Source organism: Hippocampus zosterae, chromosome 17 (genome assembly GCF_025434085.1).
Source record: "Hippocampus zosterae strain Florida chromosome 17, ASM2543408v3, whole genome shotgun sequence".
Lineage (NCBI taxonomy): Eukaryota > Metazoa > Chordata > Actinopteri > Syngnathiformes > Syngnathidae > Hippocampus > Hippocampus zosterae.
The window spans coordinates 1972582-1992017 of NC_067467.1; the positions used below are offsets into that span (position 1 = coordinate 1972582).

General features: G+C 46.2%; 4 protein-coding genes and 3 long non-coding RNA genes across 12 annotated transcripts in view; 4 read left to right on the forward strand and 3 right to left on the reverse strand.

Annotated features, from left to right (window-relative positions):
* The window catches only part of LOC127589369 (ankyrin repeat and fibronectin type-III domain-containing protein 1-like), a 33766-nt gene extending 27791 nt beyond the window's left edge, over positions 1–5975 (forward strand). For both annotated transcript variants that reach the window (XM_052048498.1, XM_052048497.1), the window contains exons 7-19: positions 85–175; positions 789–896; positions 1040–1139; positions 1222–1351; positions 2319–2438; positions 2629–2735; positions 2964–3078; positions 3182–3348; positions 3476–3653; positions 3915–4077; positions 4174–4340; positions 4471–4675; positions 4903–5975. In XM_052048498.1, the coding sequence (XP_051904458.1) occupies positions 85–175; positions 789–896; positions 1040–1139; positions 1222–1351; positions 2319–2438; positions 2629–2735; positions 2964–3078; positions 3182–3348; positions 3476–3653; positions 3915–4077; positions 4174–4340; positions 4471–4675; positions 4903–5639 (2388 nt within the window). In that variant the 3' untranslated portion in view covers positions 5640–5975. The remainder of the gene's footprint in view (positions 1–84; positions 176–788; positions 897–1039; positions 1140–1221; positions 1352–2318; positions 2439–2628; positions 2736–2963; positions 3079–3181; positions 3349–3475; positions 3654–3914; positions 4078–4173; positions 4341–4470; positions 4676–4902) is intronic.
* LOC127589400 (uncharacterized) lies at positions 3958–7466 on the reverse strand. The gene is made up of 4 exons (XR_007959381.1): positions 7309–7466; positions 4448–4600; positions 4251–4331; positions 3958–4073 (listed from the first exon to the last, which is right to left on the reverse strand). It is a non-coding gene; the product is annotated as an uncharacterized LOC127589400 (long non-coding RNA).
* On the forward strand, positions 6076–8617 carry LOC127589381 (GTPase IMAP family member 7-like). The gene is made up of 2 exons (XM_052048520.1): positions 6076–6522; positions 7325–8617. The coding sequence occupies exons 1-2, from the start codon at positions 6489–6491 to the stop codon at positions 8353–8355; spliced, it is 1065 nt and encodes a 354-aa protein (XP_051904480.1). The 5' UTR covers positions 6076–6488; the 3' UTR covers positions 8356–8617.
* Positions 8424–12081, reverse strand: LOC127589389 (ER lumen protein-retaining receptor 3-like). The gene is made up of 5 exons (XM_052048528.1): positions 11614–12081; positions 10768–10868; positions 10525–10683; positions 10190–10442; positions 8424–9228 (listed from the first exon to the last, which is right to left on the reverse strand). Exons 1-5 carry the CDS (start codon positions 11702–11704, stop codon positions 9185–9187), a joined length of 648 nt encoding a protein of 215 aa, XP_051904488.1. The 5' UTR covers positions 11705–12081; the 3' UTR covers positions 8424–9184.
* LOC127589402 (uncharacterized) lies at positions 9224–10382 on the forward strand. Its single transcript, XR_007959384.1, has 2 exons — positions 9224–9715; positions 10087–10382. It is a non-coding gene; the product is annotated as an uncharacterized LOC127589402 (long non-coding RNA).
* A 1448-nt stretch (positions 12082–13529) lies between the features above and the next one.
* Positions 13530–19241, forward strand: LOC127589372 (ATP-sensitive inward rectifier potassium channel 12-like). 5 transcript variants are annotated; one of them, XM_052048501.1, is made up of 4 exons: positions 13530–13681; positions 13908–13967; positions 15173–15295; positions 16936–19241. In XM_052048501.1, the coding sequence occupies exons 1-4, from the start codon at positions 13620–13622 to the stop codon at positions 18440–18442; spliced, it is 1752 nt and encodes a 583-aa protein (XP_051904461.1). In that variant the 5' UTR covers positions 13530–13619; the 3' UTR covers positions 18443–19241. The 5 variants fall into 5 exon arrangements, with proteins under 5 accessions (XP_051904461.1, XP_051904463.1, XP_051904462.1 ...); XM_052048503.1 differs by lacking the exon at positions 15173–15295; XM_052048502.1 differs by lacking the exon at positions 13908–13967.
* LOC127589404 (uncharacterized) lies at positions 14529–18135 on the reverse strand. Its single transcript, XR_007959386.1, has 2 exons — positions 18089–18135; positions 14529–14899 (listed from the first exon to the last, which is right to left on the reverse strand). It is a non-coding gene; the product is annotated as an uncharacterized LOC127589404 (long non-coding RNA).
* Positions 19242–19436: the final 195 nt, after the last annotated feature.

The following is a 19436-nucleotide window of genomic DNA, read 5'->3' on the forward strand; positions in this document are numbered from 1 at the left end:
AAATGAAATCATTTTCATTGTCATTTCATTTATCTTGAAAGTGACCCTTTGTCCGGTGTAATAATTTAGCCTCTTCATATGCAGGGAGTGGATTATTTTGTCAGGGCGAGTGCCTACAACGTGAAAGGCTGGGGCCCGCCTCGGTCTTCTACTCCCGTCAGTGCTGCTCCCTCCAGTAAGTATGTTCGACCTGGATCAACATTTTTGAAAGGCTGGTGTTCTTTTTCTGCTCTCGCTCTACGGTGACACCCGCCTTGATGTGACAGTGGTAATCAACTCATTTGCGGGTAGATTCCTGAATTATTAAAAGGTGGAGGCTTTAAAAGATGTCCCTGTGACTGTGGGCTTTGTGTCGCGGCCGCTGGGCGGTTGAATTAACATTTGTCGCTGGCAGTCACGTCCCCCTCGTGCTGAGAAATGATGCTAGACGATGATTATGACAAAGTTCTGCCTCAAATTATCCAACGAAATCCCAATACGGCAAAAATGAAGGATGATTCTTGACAAGCGTGTTCAGACCAGATGGATGAAATTGTGAAAAACGGCCGTTATGGTTTGCACAAAATCTTCAGCCGTCTGCTAGAAAGTAGGAAAAAAAAACAGTCGATTATAATACTCGGTTCTGAATTTTCATTTCAAGGTTTCAGCGCGAAACATCACTATTCCATTCACAGTTGCGGTGATGGTCGTCAATCGACAGCCCAAGGCCTTGAGATTTCACTGCAAGCAAGGGCTTGGCGGGGCGAAGGAGTTTCCATCATTGCATAGCGCGTTTTGTTCCTTTACAGGTTGGAAAGAATGCAGTGGTGTCAAGTCCCAAGACAGAAACCATGAATCCCTCGTGAGGAAGCTTCTGGAGGATGCCGGAGAGCCTCATAACAGAGCTTACTACAAAGGTAAGCCAACACATCTTTGCTGGTACTATTGGGATCCGCCTCTTCATCTTTTAGTTATAATCAAAGGCTCCGGGAGTGCACAAAGTCTTATCAAATGAAAAATAGTGACTCATGCCAGTCATTCCCAATCTGCTCTTTAACAGAGATTCCGAAAGCCTCCAGCCCCAGCATGCGCCTGTCCATGGCTCGGGGCATCAAACAACTGTTCCAGTCTGCTACCAAGTTTGTTCGTCTCTTACAGAGGTAAACCTCCATCTCGCTCACCTGTCTCAGTCTACCTTGTTATTATTATTATTATTATCTCTCTCCCTCTCTCATATATTAGGGGCGTGTACTTGGCAACCGTGTTCTACCACAAGGAAAACATCCTGGTAACTGCGGAAGATCAACTCCCACTGGTGGAGATCCCGTGCTGCTCAACCACTCTCACTCACAACTTTGTTTGGTTTGCCAAGGTGAGCTCCCGAGGAACACGTGGGCGAACATATCAGCACCCACGCCATTACGGCCACGTTACACCACTTGTGATCTAATGCAAGAGCCGTATAAAGCGGTCGGAGCCTTTGAAAGCATAACGAGACACTCAAGGTCCTTCCTCTACCAAGGTGACTAAAAATATCAATATAACACATTTGCAGCTACCGCGTGAAAGAAAAATACAGTGTCTCCATAATTTCTGACAACATCAGTGTTTAATACGCATCGATATACCGCACGCTATAATTTGGAATGCGAGCGTGAGAGAGGTGGTGAGGCGGCGTCTGATTGTGTGATGTTTCTGTCCAATGCATTCCCGTCCTGTGACATCGCATTGCAATTTGTGCAATCAATCATATTGATGTGTTTTTTTTTTTTTTAATCCATATGGTAGCAGGGCACAAGCCATGGAATATAACCTGACGTTAGGAGATGGAAAACCACATTTTTATGTTCCTTTTTACCGCCCAACTCACGAGCTCTACGGGAACTGGCCGTGAGAGTTTTGTCATTACATTCTGACGACTCAACGAAACAAACCAACTCACAAAGGTCTCGCCTTGAAGCATATAAAAATGCTCATCTTGGACTTGCAGTCTAAGAGAGGAAATAATTTGAACGGGTTTATTTTTGTTTTGAAAGTGCACTGGCGTCAAACCTCTGCGTTAAAGCGAGAGCTGCTGTTACATCAAGTAACCAATCAATGCAAATCACAACCACGACGATCAAGGTTCTCTTAAATGAACGCCCTGTTGTCTTGTAAATGCACTTTTTTTTTAGACAACCGTTGTATTAAATCTCATTTAAATGGTGCAAGTAGTCATAATGTTGCGGTTGCAGTGGTTACACAGCTATTCGTTCTTATCAATGATTCCGCATATGTAAGTTATTTAACTGTGTGCACAAAAGTGCAATTTAGACCGGAATGCCGTCTATTTCCCGCAGTTGTCCTGCGCATGGGAGCAAGTGCCTTGGCTCCAGCAAGAACTCTCCTCTGCTCATTCATCTTCCTCATCCCTCCTACAGAATAGGCACAATATTTTAAAAGCCGTCTCCCAGCTGCAGGTAGGAACTTTAATTGCTAACGCTGTATAACAAGAAGAATTAAAATAGGTCAATTGCTTATGGGCATAATCTTTAATTAGCTTCTCACTTTTTTCTACCCGATGCTATTCCAAATCCCTTTTTTGTTTGTTGAGTGAATCCCCAATACTAACGTACCATATATTCATCCTCCTCTTTGCTTTGCTGCCAGTCTTCACTGGGGACAAAAGACCTTGGCCAAGTGTACTACGAACCGCTCAAAGACCGACAGGGCAACATTTTGCTTGTGACATTAAAGGAGTTCCCAAATGCTAACAGGTGATTGCTGACTCCTACCAGACAACCACAATACTTGGTTAGCAAAATGTTGAAACGTTGCCACTTGCCTATAGTTTTTTTTGGTCAGGGCCAAAATCTACTCAACTATAGTTTGCTTTCCACAAAAATGACATTTAAATTGTATTGTCATATCTATGACTCAGTTACACTCATCAGAGTGCGGATACATTTCATACATTGATGCTTTTTTGTTTTCTCCGATTCAAGCCATCCTGAGCCTCCACTACAATGGATGCCTCTGACTCGCCTGGAGAAGAATCGTAGCAGAGCTCCTCTATTGCCTGAACCCACTGCTATGGATATGCTCTATGAACACCTAAGGGTGAGCCATATTTGGCTTGAAAAGAAAAGAAAAGGGGGAGGGGGAGTATAAATACATATAGGTATTCACACTTAGGATATATATTTATGAACTTTGTTCCTAGGAGAAGCTGGACTATCACAGGCACAGCACTCGGGGGGCCAAATCGGGTCTGTATGTGGGCATCCTGAAACTATGGAGCTCAGTGGAACAAATCAGAGTTCTGGTGCCTCAAAGGCTGCCCAATTTGCTGTGCCACACGAGGGTCCGACACAATGCCCACGTCACCAGGTGACACTCATTGAATTACAATTATGACTTGAACTAAATTGATTGTTACCTACTACCTTATATACCGGTAATTATACGTATAATTTGTGAGAGTCGTTATTTGCTAACTCAAACCGGGTTGTCATAGGGAAGAGTGGGCGTGGCTCCAGAGCAACGTTTATGAAACAACCAGTGACGGTGTTCAGAACCTACTCGGCAGCAAGGAGGACAACTTGGTGGAAAACAGCAGCCTGGTGGAGTTCATCAGGGCCTTGAGAGCAGCGGTCTCGCATCTTCTGACAAAGCTCAACATCCCCCTCTACAGGGTAAACGCAGATTGACTTGATGCATCCATCCAAGCAGCATCCACTTGACCACTTACTTAACTCGGTTTACACATGCCGAGAGTACAATGAACTGGTTAACGGACAAAGAGCACATACAGACAGACAACCATTTTCACGTATGTGGACTGACTAGTCTTCAATTCCTCTGGTGTCCGCAAGCATGCTTGCCTGTGCTTGCGATTTACAGCATGTACGGCGATTTGACATAAACAGGATGGCTGTGATGTGTATCCGTGACAGGCCTACCAGTATGGCGTATACACCAGAGAGCTGCTGCAGTTAGGAGACAAAGTGTCCATGCTGCTGCTTCTCCCTCCAAGTGAAGACTTTAGCTCCAGCTACTGGCCACTGTTGGGAACCAAAGAGGGCGGCCTGACCATGCCCCTGCAGATCTTTGAGCTGGGTGAGTTAAAAAGACACCGAAACAGATCCCAAAATTTCTCTTGTGATTTTATGCTCTTTGTCATTTGAATTTCCTTTCTACCGTCTTTGTAAGCAGTACACTTTTGGACATATGAGCGGGACTTTGCGTCCCAGTACTGCCGGGCCTGGGTGAGGCTGGATCTGGACACTCACCTGGCTCAGCAGGCTCTGCGGGAGGCGCTGGACACCAGAGAAGTGCAAGTGGCACGTGAGCGTCTCAACCACGTCACCGACCTGTCCCATGCAAGTTGATTTATTTATTCTGTGGAAAATATGCTCACATAAACGAGATGTTGCATCATCGCAAGGGCTTTTGTCCCCCAATCATTTTCAATCACAACAATCCTCACCATTTCTTGCATTTCTCAATCAGCGTCTGGATGCGGTGTGGCGAGATGCCCGATGGATTATGGACTGTCTGCAGTGCGTTCGGTCCAAGCAGTGGGTGGGAGCGGTGCCTCTTGGGTTGGTCATGGGCGGAGACCCGCCGCCATGCCCCGATCCTGAGGAAGAGAACGAAAGATTGACGGCCAGACTGACGTGGCCCTTCCGGCTGCAGTCAAAGAGGGCCGCCGCAGGTAAAAAAAAAAAAAATGGGGGACGTGTGGATTGCGCTCTTCAAGTGTCAACCCAAAATGTGCTTTTCCACCTTTGTATAGACTGCATATTTGATACCGTCCTTGCAATGGACTTGTGCAGTGGTCAAAAACGCGGTGGCTAATTGATTTGTGATCAAAAATTGCTGTCGGATAGCATTTTGAGATAATAGCACCAGGCGATATGAATTCCTTTGTATGTGTTTCAGAGACTTTAGTCGGCGTGGCTCCACCAAATGTTGTCACGGCCGAAGTGTCCTCTCCAGCAGGAAATTTGGCCGTCGTGGAGGAGGCCGCACTGGTGTTAATGGAAGGCGTTGCAAAGGGAGGCTACCCGGTCGACATCAGTGTCCAATCTCTTGCGGATATGACAAGCATCGGCCAGTCTGAATTGGGATGTGCCAGCACTTTATTTGAATCTGGACTCGAGCCTGCTCCTGTTGGACCCTTGGAAGCAGGCTTCGCAGCGATGGACGCACCCGAGCCCTTCGGTGAGACGGAGCTTTTCCCCTCCAGCATTTCTGAGGTCATCCGCCCAATGGAGATGGCAGAGTTGGTGGATATTTTGCCCACACTGAGTCTTATTGAAGAGGAGACCCCGAGTAGTCCCTCTGCGCCGTCGGTGATGGATATGATTCAAAGCTTTGGACTGGGGATGGCTGAAAAGGGCAGCTGTTTCCACTCGGGGAACTCGTGCTTGATGGATGGGGCCATATGTGGGACTGAGACAATCCTGTGTCCTAACAAAAGCAAGAGCGTGAATGACACAAACTCTCACCATACTATTTTATTTGAACAAGACGTGTCCAGCTCACACACCACGGTGCCTGACACAGACAGTGCCCCGGAAGGTAACGTATCTCTGCAGGATCCCAGTAGGGGACTGCATTTTCCAGTCAGGAACCAGGCCGAATGGGACAGATCATTTAACAATTCCTCCAGATAAAAAGACCTTCATAATTTATGCAGCTGCAGGTCAGCTGATTTGTCACAGCAACATTTTGGATCTAGCTGCACATATTTACCGGAGTCGTTTCATAATGGGTCGGTGTAAGTCCAGAAAACCTGTTCTGGAGTTTATAGTTATGTTGCCTTGAGCGCTCCCTTGATTGCCCAACAAATAATTTCCGCTGATTGTCCCATTTTGATGATTCTACTCAAATCAAAACTCCGAACAAATCCAGAATGCAAACATTCTCTTTCTTGACACCTAAAATGTGGTGAAGCAACATTTAACTGTCAAATTATGACATTAAAAAAAACAAGTATTCTATCTTCTAAAGTGTGTCATGTACTTACTTATTTTGTATTTTAAAATGTAATTTAAGTTGATTTTTACTCATATCAATAAGTGTACAGTATTGAAACTGTAAAATGTTGAAACTGTGGACAGTGGATGATATTAAAAGTAATTTTAGCATTTTAGGAATAAAACCACTATCCTTTTTAGTCAACCCTCCCTTATTGCGTGCCTGAATTTTAACGTTGATCATTATCGTGTTGATCATCGGTGGTGGGAGAGCCAAATAATTTTGAGGTGGTACTGAAATGTGGGAGGAAAAAAAAAACCTTGGCGAACCGCTGATGTAAAGTGTTTGATTGCCCTCGTGTGGCCATAATAAGCCACTACAGCCATGAAATCAAACTTGCATGCACTGCACCAGAGTGACGGAAAATAATTTCGACGTATTACGTTATTTTTAAATACCATTCTACTCTAACAAAGTAATCCAGTCTATTTGTTAGGTACCCCCCCCCCCCCAACAGACTGGGACGTAGCATCTTCTCTGTCAGGATGTCAACATCTGAAAATGCTTGGTCATCTGGAGGTATGTCGCGAGCGAATTGCGTGATCATATTGCAGCATTGTGCCAACGAAATGCCCCCCCCCCCCCCAATACTCTCCAAACAACTCCTGATCTTAATGTTTCGTTATTCGATGATGGACCGAATATTGTAGTTTGTGCTACCGGCCACATTAGACGCCTGCACTCGACATTTGTTCTATCAAAAGTGTTGCCCGTAAAAATGATGCTACAGCATACAATTATGGCACTTTAAAAATCCATATTACGCAAGCTTTGATACGTACATCACACGTACGTCAAACTAAAAAAACGAAAATGTCAAAAACCTGATCTGCTTGAATTAAAAAAAAAGACGTTTTTTGAATAAACATCAAAAATACGTTCCGGGACACACAAAGCCATCTCAGATTTTTTTTTTTTAAATGCTGTTGACAAGTGTTAGATTTAACTGTAACATAGCCATTAATAAGCACTTCAACTGGGCATTTGAAAGTGTTTATTAACGTGTTCAATAATTGAAATGTTAATACAGTATGGGCAAAAATATAGCATATTATTTGTAGCTCACTTGTCAGCCTTCATTCTCTGTACAATGTAACTCTAATTACACTCTCTGTGTAATATGAAGAGATGCGGGGGGGGGGGGGGGGGGTTCATTTTAATTCCTGTCCAATGGAATACTTTGCACTATCAATGAACATGAAGGTTTAGTTATTCAGAGATTTTGAAAAGTAGAATTTGGATTGTGCAAGTCTATCAGTGGCCATTGATAACACGGAAAATATTCTACAGTATATTACAGCTTACCGTGTTTTTGCTGCAGCTCGCGATGCATCACGGTCCACGTCGGAGGCCGAGCTGCGGCTCGCTCTTCTGGGAAAGACGGGATCGGGGAGGAGCTCCTCTGGCAACACCATCTTGGGCAGGCCGGCCTTCGCGGCGGACGTCTCCCCCTGCTCTGTCACTACACATTGCACGAAGGAGACGGGGACAGCAGGCGGAAGGTGCATCTCTGTGATTGACACGCCGGGCTTCTTTCACACACACTTGTCCACTCAGGAGGTCATTGGAGAAGTGGGACGGTGTGTCGCCCCGTCCACTCTTGGACCCCACGTATTCTTGGTGACCCTGCAACTTGGCAGGTTCACCCAGGAGGAGAGCGATGTCCTGCAGTGGATTAAGGCAACATTTGGACCTGAAGCCACCAGGTTTACACTGGTGCTGTTCACGTGGGGAGACCAGCTGCGAGGAAAACGCGTGGAAGAGTTTCTGGAGCAGAATGATGAGCTGTCTGCATTTGTCAGCAGTTGCAATGGAAGCTTTCACGTCTTTGACAATAGCCAGCGGAGGAATACGACTCCCTGCTCCCAACAAGTGGAGCAACTTCTGACAAAGATCAACAAGATTGTGGAAAGCAACGGAGGCGGTTGCTATAGCAACCACATGTTCAAGGAGGCCGAGAATGCCATCAGGAACACCCGGGAGAGGATTCTGGAAGAAAAGCGACAACGGTGGCTACATGTTGAGGATAACGAAACAGAGGGCCCACAGCCGGAGCTGCAAGACAGACAGAGGGGGGAGGAGGAGGCGGCGGCTGCCAGACGGAGGGCAGAGAGGCTCTTCTGGTGCGAGCTGTTGACTGCGATTGGAACAGGTGCGGCTGAAGGGGCTGGTTTCACCGAGACGGACAAAGGCAAAGGCAAAGCCTTGAAGAAAGTCAAAGTGGTGGAGAAGGCGGCGGCGGCTCTGGTCACCTCGCCGTTCTCCATCAGTTCAGCTGCAAAGGTGGTTGGAGGTGCTGTGAGAGAAGGAAGTAAGGTGCTCTACAAGCACCGCAAAACATTCCTACACTGACTGAATGGATTCCAAAAAGCACACATTTGCAACGTAAGTGTTCACGGATCAAGAAAAAAAAAAGGCAATGATAATAAATGTGCAATTTAATTTAGAGCGGAAAACACATTTAAAGTTAAAAAATAATAATAAATCCTGACTACAGCTAAAATGATACATTGGAATGAATTTCTATTTATATTACACGGTTATGCTTCATTTTTGGCTGCTGTTCCTGAAAAAAAAAAATGCTGAGCCCTTTTTACTCCTGTGACGAAACGCATCATCCTGAGAAAAAGTAAATGAGAGAAAAAAAAAAAAATAACGCATCACGGACACATCCTTGGCACGAAGGGGGAAAGATACCGTATGAATAAAGGAGGAGTGTCTAATAATTCCAAATGAAAGAAGGCACTTTGTGCTCCATGACTGGGTACACTTTTACATACAAAGTTATGTTTGCGTTCATGCAGAAATGTTTAGAACATTCCAAAGTGTAAGCACTCATGGAGATTGTAGATGGACTATGATTCCGACAAATATTTGAGGGGGCGGGGTCTACAATTCATCGACTCATAGTACATGACGTGTAGGAAACTGCATTCGTTTGTCTTTGTGACATCAATTATGAAAGCAAATGGTGTTCATATAGTGATGGTAAAGGTTGCCCAAATGTCGGCCGCACGTAAAAACATTGTCAACATACAAAGACCGAAAAAGAAGTACCAGCCAGGCGGCAATTACATTCGGAGTAAAGCACTTGTTTTGCTCGACGGAATGTCAGCTCATCTGTCCCCAGAGTTAAAAGTCGTACAGTCGAGGGGGTTGGTCTGTGCGCTCCGACCGGTGACTAAACGGGCATCGGCAAGCTCATTTTTCCTCTCCCCCGGAGCACTGCAGAGAAAATATAAAAGACAAAGATTACCAAAAAAAAAAAGAACAAGTGAGGCTTTGGGCAAACTCGACACATTGTCACTTTGATTCAAAAAAAGGCACCTTTCACCTGACTCGGAGGTGCAAAAAACTTCAAGGGTCGTTTTGTTTTCCGATAGCAAACATTAAGATGCCCTGATGTGGAACTTTCAATATCAATTTCATATTTTAGAAGTAGGACCTGCCCCCTTTTCTCAAGTGCCAGATGTGTAAAAAAAGGAATTAAATACAAAAGCCTTGAAGCCCATTGATGAATTTTCAGGCGTGTTTGGTGGGTGACTTTTCCGAAATATTTGCTCAAATTCGTGGGCTGTAGTTCACGGTAATGTCGAGCGGAAATGCAGCAAGCCGTTTCTCAGTCTGATTTTGTCTTTGAGCTCTGTGACAGCAAACTCGTTGAGCCTGTACTAATTACTGCTTTCTACACCGTCTTATGTCCAATGACCGGGTGCAACGTCATCGTGCTTTAAGTCTGATTGAATCTAAGCGCCGTCACGCTTTTTGGATTTTTTTTTTTTTTGCATACCAACTAACTGAGGTTCGGTGTCGGTAATACATCCAATATTATCCGAACGGCTTACCCTCACGAGCCCATCCCGACCGTCTTGGGGCAGTACACCCCTGAACTGGTTGTCAGTCAATCGCAGGGCACAAAAAGACAAGCAACCCTTCGCGGTCACATATGCGCCTCGGGACAATTTATAAAGTGCCATATTAACCCGCCATGCGTGTTTTTGCAATGTGGGAGGAAACCGGATTAGCCAAAGAAAAGACGAGCAAGGGTTCCAGCAAATTGGGTGATCCACGCCTGAGCACAAGCCGCCATTTGGAGCCAGTGTCTTCCGTTGTATATGAATGAACACTTCAAGGAGCAATGTCAAATTTACAGTGCACCTGTCATGCATTTGTAGTTTGGGCTCACCTTTTGTGACATAAAGGTAGAAAAAGTCACAGTAGAAAATGGTCTGGACGACACCCGCCACCACGGCGATATGGTCAAAGAAGTTCTCCGTGTGGTAGCGCCACAACCAGTTGGCGATATAAAGGGCTCGGTACAGGCCGAGGAAGAACAAGTAGTGGGTGGTGATGGACTCGGCCTCGCCCGTCTTGGTGATCATGAAGAGCTGCGGCATGATGGCCACGGACTCCAAGAAGATCGAGAAGGTCCAAAGGACCTGGGTGCCAAGAAAGAAGCACAAAAGTTGGGAGTCGGAACTGAAAGAAAACTTCACACCGTGCAGTCAAACGTTTGCTTACCTCCAATGGCGTGAACGCGTAGTTCTCCAGTAAGGAAAGGCCAATAACTGGCACCAACAGGAACTCCACACGGAACGAGTCATTCTCAGAGTCGTAAGTGCCCCTGTGGCGCATGTAGATCATGTACACGGTCGCGTAGGACAGCGCCAAAAACACCACCTGAGGCCAGAGCGGAACTTTGATTAAATCACATCCACACATCCTCTCTCTCGCTTGCAAGTACAAGCATCGTCGCCCATTTACCTTCATGACTGTGTTGTAAGGAGAAATGAATATGGTGAATAGGTCAAGGTATCTGGTGGTGAAGACGAGCGCAAACAGCACCTGAGACTTCCCAGAGATGCCTACAAACACAAAAACAACGAGAGCGGTTACGATATTATAATCTAAAATGCATGTTGCGTTTCGTAGGATTTAGTGGGCATGCTGCAAACACGACTCACAAAAAGTTAGGGATGTTGATTGGGCTTTAAGGTGAAATTTCACAATGAACCGAAAATATACTGTAACCTTTACAGGGGACCTTTATCGTAATGATTGAATATTTGTCCAACTGTTGCACGATTCAGTCATTTTTGCGGGAATTTTCTGTTCATTATGAGGTCTACGCCTTTGCCTCTTTGTAACGCTTCCAGTTGATCTGTGCTGGAGCCTGCTTCTTGGATAAATCAACTCGATCAGTAGCTTGCCGCTTGCAATGTAACAATTTAGTTTTGTGTGGAGCGTAAGCGAGACATGACTTTCCTTCGTCTCCCCGTCGAGTTATGTATCGCATCTTCAGATGGTCAAATCATGTTCGCCTGCGTTTTAGGTTAATCAACACATTTCAGCCGAAAGATTATTGTGAGCCCAACATCCATAGACAGCAATGTAATAAAGTGGGAGGGGAAGTACATCACAGTATGCTAACTGCCACGTAGCTTCCACTACTACAGACACATGATTCAAATTCCTCCGTTAAAACTTATGGATGATATCAGCGATATTCGTACATGTACTGTAAAAACACGACCTCACTTCAAATCAATGTCACTTTTCAATGCTGTACAATAAGCTGAAGCACAAATGTACAAAAAAATGCCAACCTACCTGCACATGATCTGGATCTGTATATTTTTATTAAGAGAATAATGATGGCCAATAGATGCGACAAATCACCAGCCAGGCGAAAGGCGTTCATTTTGTGTTTCCGTTTCAGTTACAGTACACCTTGATTTAGTTGAATAACTATGGCCACTGGGCCGACAAGTAAATGCAATTCGCGTTACGAGCTTATGAAAAAGGCTACAAAAAGATGCCGAGCGCTGATCGCCGTTCACCCAACCGTCGACGTGTGCCGATTCGTAAACAAAAACAAAACAAGCATCAGTTAGCATCTGCTCACAAGGCAGTTGTCTGGAACTAAAGTTTCAGCGAGACCAGGTGACGTGGCTGACAGCTAACGAAGCAAAACGCGAAATCCTTGTTAAGTTACATTCATGAAATAAAGCGTTTCCGGTGCTGATTTCCAAAGTTAAAGGATATTGCGTCCACATAACACCGGACATGCCGCGTTTCAGTTGTTTGTCGTAACTGAACACGTACATTAATAAAATGGCAGTAGGCATTTTATTAGAAACCTTTGTCTGAATGTGAACTGGTTTCGAGATTCAGTAGCTGTAGATAGCAAGATGGGTGGATAGAAAGAGTTATGAATGTTCTTGCTCTACATTAGTGAAGTACCCATTAAAAAAATGAAGACAAATGTGCAGACAGGGAAATCAAACGTGCAAGACATAGGCCTACAGTGGACAAATGACCCCCAGGACTGAGCTAAAGGTTTTGGCAACTAATCTGACACCTAGGCCTGCTTAACTTCTATTTATACATACAGAGAGTCAGGTCTCGCCATCATCCTTCTCATTCATCTCATATTGTTCAGATTGCGCAACGGCTCTCCCGCCATCAATTTCTCACCGAGCACTCGGACTTGATGTTCTCTTCCAAATAGACAGTAGATAGTGGATGTATTCATTTTGTTTCGCGACTAAGTCTTTGTTGTGAATTCAATCGTCAAGGGGGTTTATTGCTCGAGAGACATTTTGCATCCATTTATCTATTAATCCATTGTTGCTCAGCTGCGTCACCCCTTCTTTGAAGTTCACCCTTTCTTTGCACACTTCTTTCAATTTCCTGGAAGTCTCTTTCCAGCTTCGACAGCATCTCTAAATTTATGTTTTGTGTTCACCACACCATAGAAGCTATTTACAGGTTACACGTCTCCCGCCACCCCCGTATTGCTCCTCTTTGCATTTGGCACATTGGCAGAGCTACAACCACATCCCCACTCAGAGGAGGTGGTGTTGAAAAAAAAAAGATTCCAATCGGCGCTTGATGGGAGAGAGAACAACGAACGGATTGTGGGTGAACTCAGACAATGAGTTTTGTCGGCTATTCGTGCTTTAATTAGCCTGCATCTGCAGATGCGCAGTTGAAAATAGTCGCGCTCCCACGTGGCCCCTCATGACGTCCATTGTGGACGAATCACGAATGTGAGTGGGAGCCCATCGCGGCTCCAAAGGCAGCGGAGAAATGAAGCTGCACAGTTCGGAAAGCGTCAACAAAGTTGCTGCGAGGGAGGCATTTTGTCTCATTTCGTCTTCAGTGTTGTGTTGCATGATGCGCAGACATGATTTTTGCTGTTTTTGTTTTTTAAAAAGTCACCTTTAAATTTTTGTGCCCTTTATTCTCGTTGCTAATACAGAAAACACGGCGCAAACTTATCGTACATCGACACATATTTGTCCAGAGGCGAGCCCCCCCCCCCCCCCCACACATCACCACCTTTCGTTCTCATCATTTCTCCGACTCGCCTCCTCCCTCTGCATATCTTTCATGCAGTGCAGAGGCCAGATTGACAAAGCAGTTTCAAACCAGGCTACACACAGGAGCGTGCTCAGTGGCGGGGGTTATACAATCCGCCAAGGAGGACAATAACGGATTAAAAAGGGAGGAATGATGAAAAAACGCCGAGGAAGAAACAACTAAACGAGAATGAAGGAAAAGAGAAACTCGAGCACCAGGCAACAAGTCGCTGCGGACAGTGCAAAGTGGGGATGGGAGTTTCAATCAAAGGGAAACTGAATCCAAACAGAGAAAACAACAATCAGCCTGAAAGGTGAGTTGATTTTTTTTTTTAGTCAGTTTTTCATTCTCGATTTGACAGTTGAACTTTAGTGCAATATATAAAAACAAACAAACAACAAATTTTCTGCTTGCACTGGTTGAGAGTAGATGAAAAATTGCAGTTGCATCGTCTCAAATATTAGGGTCAACATTTTTTAGAGTAGTCTAAAAAAAAAAACTGCTGGGCAAAGTATGACCGGGTCACTTTATGTTCACAGGAGTAAGCCGAGAGAGGCGATATCACAGCAGGATGGGAAAATAAAAATGATGCCGATACAGTACGTCACGATCAGCTGTCGTTGCCGCCGTGCAGCTGTCGATCAATTGAAAACTCAAATAATTTGTCAGGTTGCATCATTGAGCTTTTGATCCTTCTAAGCCAAGAGGCGGACTGACAGACATCCCGTGGCCAAATTAAAGTCAACCTGCAGACTTGCGCCACATCCACCTATCCTTTATCTTCCTCCAAGCGGCTCCGAGCCGCGACACCAAAAAAAATGTCCTTTTGAGTGGTTGACATTCAAAGTTTATCTGGTCAGATGACAAAAATAAAACAAGAGATCAGACTCACCAAAGATGCAGATTTTTCCATAGATTTAAAATCAACTCTTCTTTCTTTTGCTCCAGCCTGTAATCTCATCCCGAGTGTGCGAAGTTCGTTAATCCACCAGCTCGCAATATATTTTTCCTGAAAAGTCAGCTTTGAATATGAATTTTGAATCACATCCGACAGTCATCCGCCAAGCTACTGCGGCCATCTTGACCCGATACCGGGTCAAATGATCATCTTTGCTCATTGGAGGCCAGAAAACGTCTAGCCGAACCGTGCTCACAGGCGACCATTTTTTTTCTTGAGAAAGCATTTATCATTTCATTATCGCCGCGTGTACAGTCGTCCTAATCGATCACTCCAGTAATTGAATCAAACGCATCTGAGATACAGATGCAAGACTTGATTGTCAAATTGATTCTTCACCGGAGACCGAAACAGTCGGTCCATAATTTCTGTGAATGTTTTCTTTGTTATTCCCTCCAAAAGGGCTGAAATAATCATAACAAAAGAGCACGAGACGAAATGTGCCTATTTCCTTTTTGTTATATGACGGGATTTTTCCAAAAATTTGCTTTCTTGACATTGAGGTGTCCGGGCACCATCTGATCCATTGCGTCCGCCGTGATCCTCGTGACGAGATAATCCCATCTCGGATGTCTGTAAACCGCAGCCGAGATAAATAAGGATTAAATCGAAATCCACATTTCTATATCGACAATACGACACAGATGATACAAAGACTGGCGCCCCCTCGTGGACAAAATCCGATTAGGTTGAAGAAATATCTCACAAATTGCAAATATGTTCTGATCGACGTCATTCTGGCTGGTGATTTTATTTTATTTCTTTTTTTGTTTTTTTCCTGCTTCCAAAGTCCCCCCATTCATGACAGACTGTTTGCACTCCCTTTTTGCTTCTGTTCTTGTGTAGCGAGCGGTCTTCTCCGAGGCCCGAGCGTTGCCTGCCCGCTGGACGCCTGATCTGTGGGAGGAGTAATCAGACTGGCCTCCCACCAAAACCTCAAATGAGGGATTATTGTTGCCATGGGAACAAGTAGGTCCCCACAGGTGATATGGAGGCAGGCTTCTGTGTGGGACCGTTTGAATGGTCTCACCGACGGCTTCCGTCCGGCGATAGATGAAATCCCGGGCGCCAGCGAGCGAGCGTGCGGCGTCAGGCGGGCCGCAACCTCACCAACGGTCGAACAATTTGGTGCAGGGGTGTGTGTGTGTGTGGGGGGGGGGGGGGGGTCTGGTTAATTGGACCCTTAAACGGTGTGAGTCAGAACCAGCTCAGGGATATTTCCAGCCAGCAGATCCTCACAAAAGGTTAAGGCCATCCTGTAGCGTCCTACACAGAGTTCTCCTCCTCATCCCGCAGCCGCACGAGCATCTGTTATGACAACCAGCGCATGTCATATCTTGACAGATTGTTTATATCGTATGCGCATCTCCGTTATCAGTGGACTGGATCTCTCTCTCTCTCCCTCTTTCCCTTTTTTTTTTCTTGACTTGGTTCCTAATTCAATTCCCCGCAATGGAATGAATTATTCACAGGGCTGCAGATGACTCTTCTGGACTCAATTAAGATCCATGAATCTGGATGGAACGATTCAACGGAAGAAAATATGAAGTGGATCCGTCTTGGCAATAATGGAGGCGTGTCGCTAAAATTTTTTTTTTTTTTTTTTTGCGTTTCATTCCGAAAAGGTTTTTTGATGGAGGGTCAACGTGAAGGCTCTCCTCACATTGTTTGGCACGAAACTCATGAACACGCGCTGGCTTTGCCTCAAACCGCCGCCACCTCGTCGGAAGAATCCCCTTTCGCATCTCGCATGTTGGCTCCAAAGGGACTCTGTGACCGATTCAGATTCATAAACGCACACAGTTTATAATCTCATAATCTGCCATGACCGCTAATCCCTCTCACGAAGCTCACCTTCCTCAAACGGTAATCCACTTGAAGGGAGAGACATCTCGAACCGTCAGCGGAGAACCCGTATCACCAAAAATACATCCATCCATCCATTTTCCTAACCGCTTGATCCTCACTAGGGTCGCGGGGGGTGCCGGAGCCTATCCCAGCTGTCTCCGGGCAGTAGGCGGGGGACGCCCTGAATCAGTTGCCAGCCAATTGCAGGGCATACAGAGACAAATAACCATCCACGCTCACACTCACACCTAGGGACAATTTAGAGTGTTTAATCAGCCTTCCATGCATATTTTTGGAATGTGGGAGGAAACCGGAGCACCCGGAGAAAACCCACGCAGGCCCGGGGAGAACATGCAAACTCCACACAGGGAGGCCGGAGCTGGAATCGAACTCGGTACCTCTGCACTGTGAAGCCGACGTGCTAACCACTGGACTACCGGGCCACTGCCCCAAAAATACATTTCTAAACCAAAAGACAGAGTTGAGTTTTCCCCTTTCCAGAGTCGAAGGCGCTTTCCCACTTCCCACTTCCCAGCTCCATTGTCAGTGAATGAATGAAGGCCATCTTGAAGTCCTCCGGGTCTTCTCGGTTTGTTCTCCTTAAAAACCCCACCAGAGTGGAAACATTGACCCGATCCAGGTCATGCAAGCCAGAAACCGTCCGATGTTGAATCCGTTTGTGGGCCCCCGCTTGTTGACTTGCGGTCTGGGTTTGAAAATACCCCCAATATTGTTCGTGACCTCTTGGTTTGCCTCCCCAGGTACAGCATCGTGTCAAACAACATACCAGACGAGGAACGTCTAAAGAGCTCGCACTCGGCCCGTGGCACGGAACCAGACAGGAGGCGGCGGCGGCGGCGGTCAGGAGCCTCCGCTGCTGTCCAAGGAGGGATGAGCAACTTCAACGGGAGGGTTCCGACGAGGGGCTCGAGCCAAGTTCGCAGCCGCTTCGTCAAGAAGAACGGCCAATGCAACGTGGTCTTCACCAACATGGAGGAGAAGAGGCGGCGCTACCTGGCCGACATCTTCACCACCTGCGTGGACATCCGCTGGAGATACCTGCTGTCGCTATTCTGCGCCAGCTTCATCATCTCCTGGTTGTTCTTCGCCATCATCTTTTACGGCGTCTCCCTCTCCCACGGGGACTTTGAGGAGCGGCCGGCGGCCGGCGGGCCGCGCTCGCCCGACTCGGCGCGCGCGGCGGCGGTGGCGGGCCAGGCCAAGAGGATGCCTTGCATCCTCCACCTGCGGGGATTCGTGGGCGCCCTCTTGTTTTCCATGGAGACGCAGACCACCATCGGCTACGGCTGGCGCTGCGTGACCGAGGAGTGCCCCCTGGCCGTGGTCACGGTGGTGGTTCAATCCATCGCCGGCTGCATCATCGACTCCTTCATGATCGGCACCATTATGGCCAAGATGGCGCGGCCAAAGAAACGAAACCAGACGCTGGTGTTCTCCAAAAACGCCGTCGTCGCCCTTCGCGACGGCAAGCTGTGCCTCATGTGGAGGGTGGGGAACCTGCGCAAGAGCCACATCGTGGAGGCTCACGTCCGGGCGCAGCTGATACGCTCCTACGTCACGGCCGAAGGAGAATTCGTCCCGCTGGAGCAGACGGACCTCAACGTGGGCTACGACGAAGGCACGGACAGGTTGTTTCTGGTCTCGCCGCTGGTGATCGTCCACCAGATCGACAAGGACAGCCCCTTGTACGCCGTGAGCCCGGCGGATCTGGAGACGGATGAATTTGAGATCGTCGTGATCCTCGAGGGGATGGTGGAGGCCACGGCCATGACCACCCAGTTCCGCAGCTCATACCTTTCCAGGGAGATCTTCTGGGGCCACAGGTTCGAGCCCGTCATCTACGAGGACCGCAACTGCTACAAGGTCGACTACGCGCGCTTCGACAAGACTTACGAGGTGCCGTCCACGCCCCACTTCAGCGCCAAAGAGCTCGAGCGGACGTCCTCTGCGGTTTCGGTCAGCACCTTCTGCTATGAGAACGAGGTCGCGCTGAGCTGCGGGGAAGAAGAAGAAGAAGATGACGATGACATCTTTGACTCTTCTCACCTCGTCGTGAAGGAAAGAGCGGAGGAGAGAAGGACTTCGGTGGACTTCCAGAACACGTTTAAAGACACGGCCGCCGTGACATCTGTGAGCCGCAATGTCATGTGCGTTCTCGACATGGACAATAACCAGATAGAGTTTGACATCCTACAGGCGGCCATTCCGCTTGATCCGGTGACGTATAAGAACGAGCCGGAGATTTGAAGAGCACGGCGAAGTCGTACATTTAATACCGTCTTGCAGTTTGCCATTTGATATACGGCGGAGGAATCATTAAAAAAAAGTCAAAGTGCGCAATCTTGCTTATGGCGGTTTTATTTTATTTTCAAGTTTTCTGCAACATTGAGCTTGTAATCACTTTGCACTTACTCATTTCTTCTTTTTTTTTTTTTAACGTATGTCTGGTTCAAATGTGGATTTGGGAGGAATCGTACACTGGAAAAAAAAACATGCCTGCTTCCATTGCATTTCCTGAATTCGAACACGTGCTGTTGGTTCCGCATGATTCAAATGTGTTCAACTAACCTACCGGTATATCGTTTGAATATTTGGGAGCTTAGAGGAAAGAAAATTACATTTTAAATCATATCAAACCGAAAATTAAGTACGGTATTCTTTTTTTTTCGTGTCTGTGCTAATGAGCAACAATTACGCGTCACTCACTGACAACTAACATTACATTCACGTGAAAAAGTATTGTTGTTTATTTTGGTAGTGCCGAAGTAGGTTTAAAAAAAACACTTTCCACGTGCAAATCGAAACACACACACACACACACGATGTGCATGTTTTGAGGGTTTTCAATTTCAACATTCATTGGGGTGAGATGAAGAGAAATGGTACATATCGCTGTAATGTGTTTTCTTCCCAGCTTTCTACATTTTCCAAACACACACAAATAATTTATTTTAAATGTAAGCGGCATTTTTATTAAAAAAAACCCCACTGCACTTTAATATTTGATGTTGAACTTAAAATGTCAGAAATAAATCTTTGAATTGTCTTTGCTGTTCTATTCCGTGCCACTAGATGTCAGTGCAGCTATTTCAAGTGCATGAAAACCACCGCCAAGCCCCCGCCCGGTAGGCCTTTGGCAAGATCTCACAGTAAAGTCGACAAAAACTGCTCATAAAATCCAATCTTTGGTGAATGCTAACACAAAAATGTCACAACATTAAAAAAAAATCATCTGGAGAAG

What these genes read in the sequence shown, in the direction of transcription:
- LOC127589381 (XM_052048520.1), top strand. Translation starts at nt 6,489, where the DNA reads ATGTCAACATCTGAAAATGCTTGGTCATCTGGAG. An exon ending in AAATGCTTGGTCATCTGGAG is followed by an intron (nt 6,523 to 7,324) that starts GTATGTCGCGAG and finishes TTTTTGCTGCAG; the next exon opens with CTCGCGATGCATCACGGTCC.
- LOC127589389 (XM_052048528.1), bottom strand. Translation starts at nt 11,704, where the DNA reads ATGAACGCCTTTCGCCTGGCTGGTGATTTGTCGCATCTATTGGCCATC. An exon ending in CTTACAACACAGTCATGAAG is followed by an intron (nt 10,684 to 10,767) that starts GTAAATGGGCGA and finishes CTCTGGCCTCAG; the next exon opens with GTGGTGTTTTTGGCGCTGTC. An exon ending in CTACCTTTATGTCACAAAAG is followed by an intron (nt 9,229 to 10,189) that starts GTGAGCCCAAAC and finishes TTTTCTCTGCAG; the next exon opens with TGCTCCGGGGGAGAGGAAAA.
- LOC127589372 (XM_052048501.1), top strand. Translation starts at nt 13,620, where the DNA reads ATGGGAGTTTCAATCAAAGGGAAACTGAATCCAAACAGAGAAAACAAC. An exon ending in AACAACAATCAGCCTGAAAG is followed by an intron (nt 13,682 to 13,907) that starts GTGAGTTGATTT and finishes TTATGTTCACAG; the next exon opens with GAGTAAGCCGAGAGAGGCGA. An exon ending in TATTGTTGCCATGGGAACAA is followed by an intron (nt 15,296 to 16,935) that starts GTAGGTCCCCAC and finishes TTGCCTCCCCAG; the next exon opens with GTACAGCATCGTGTCAAACA.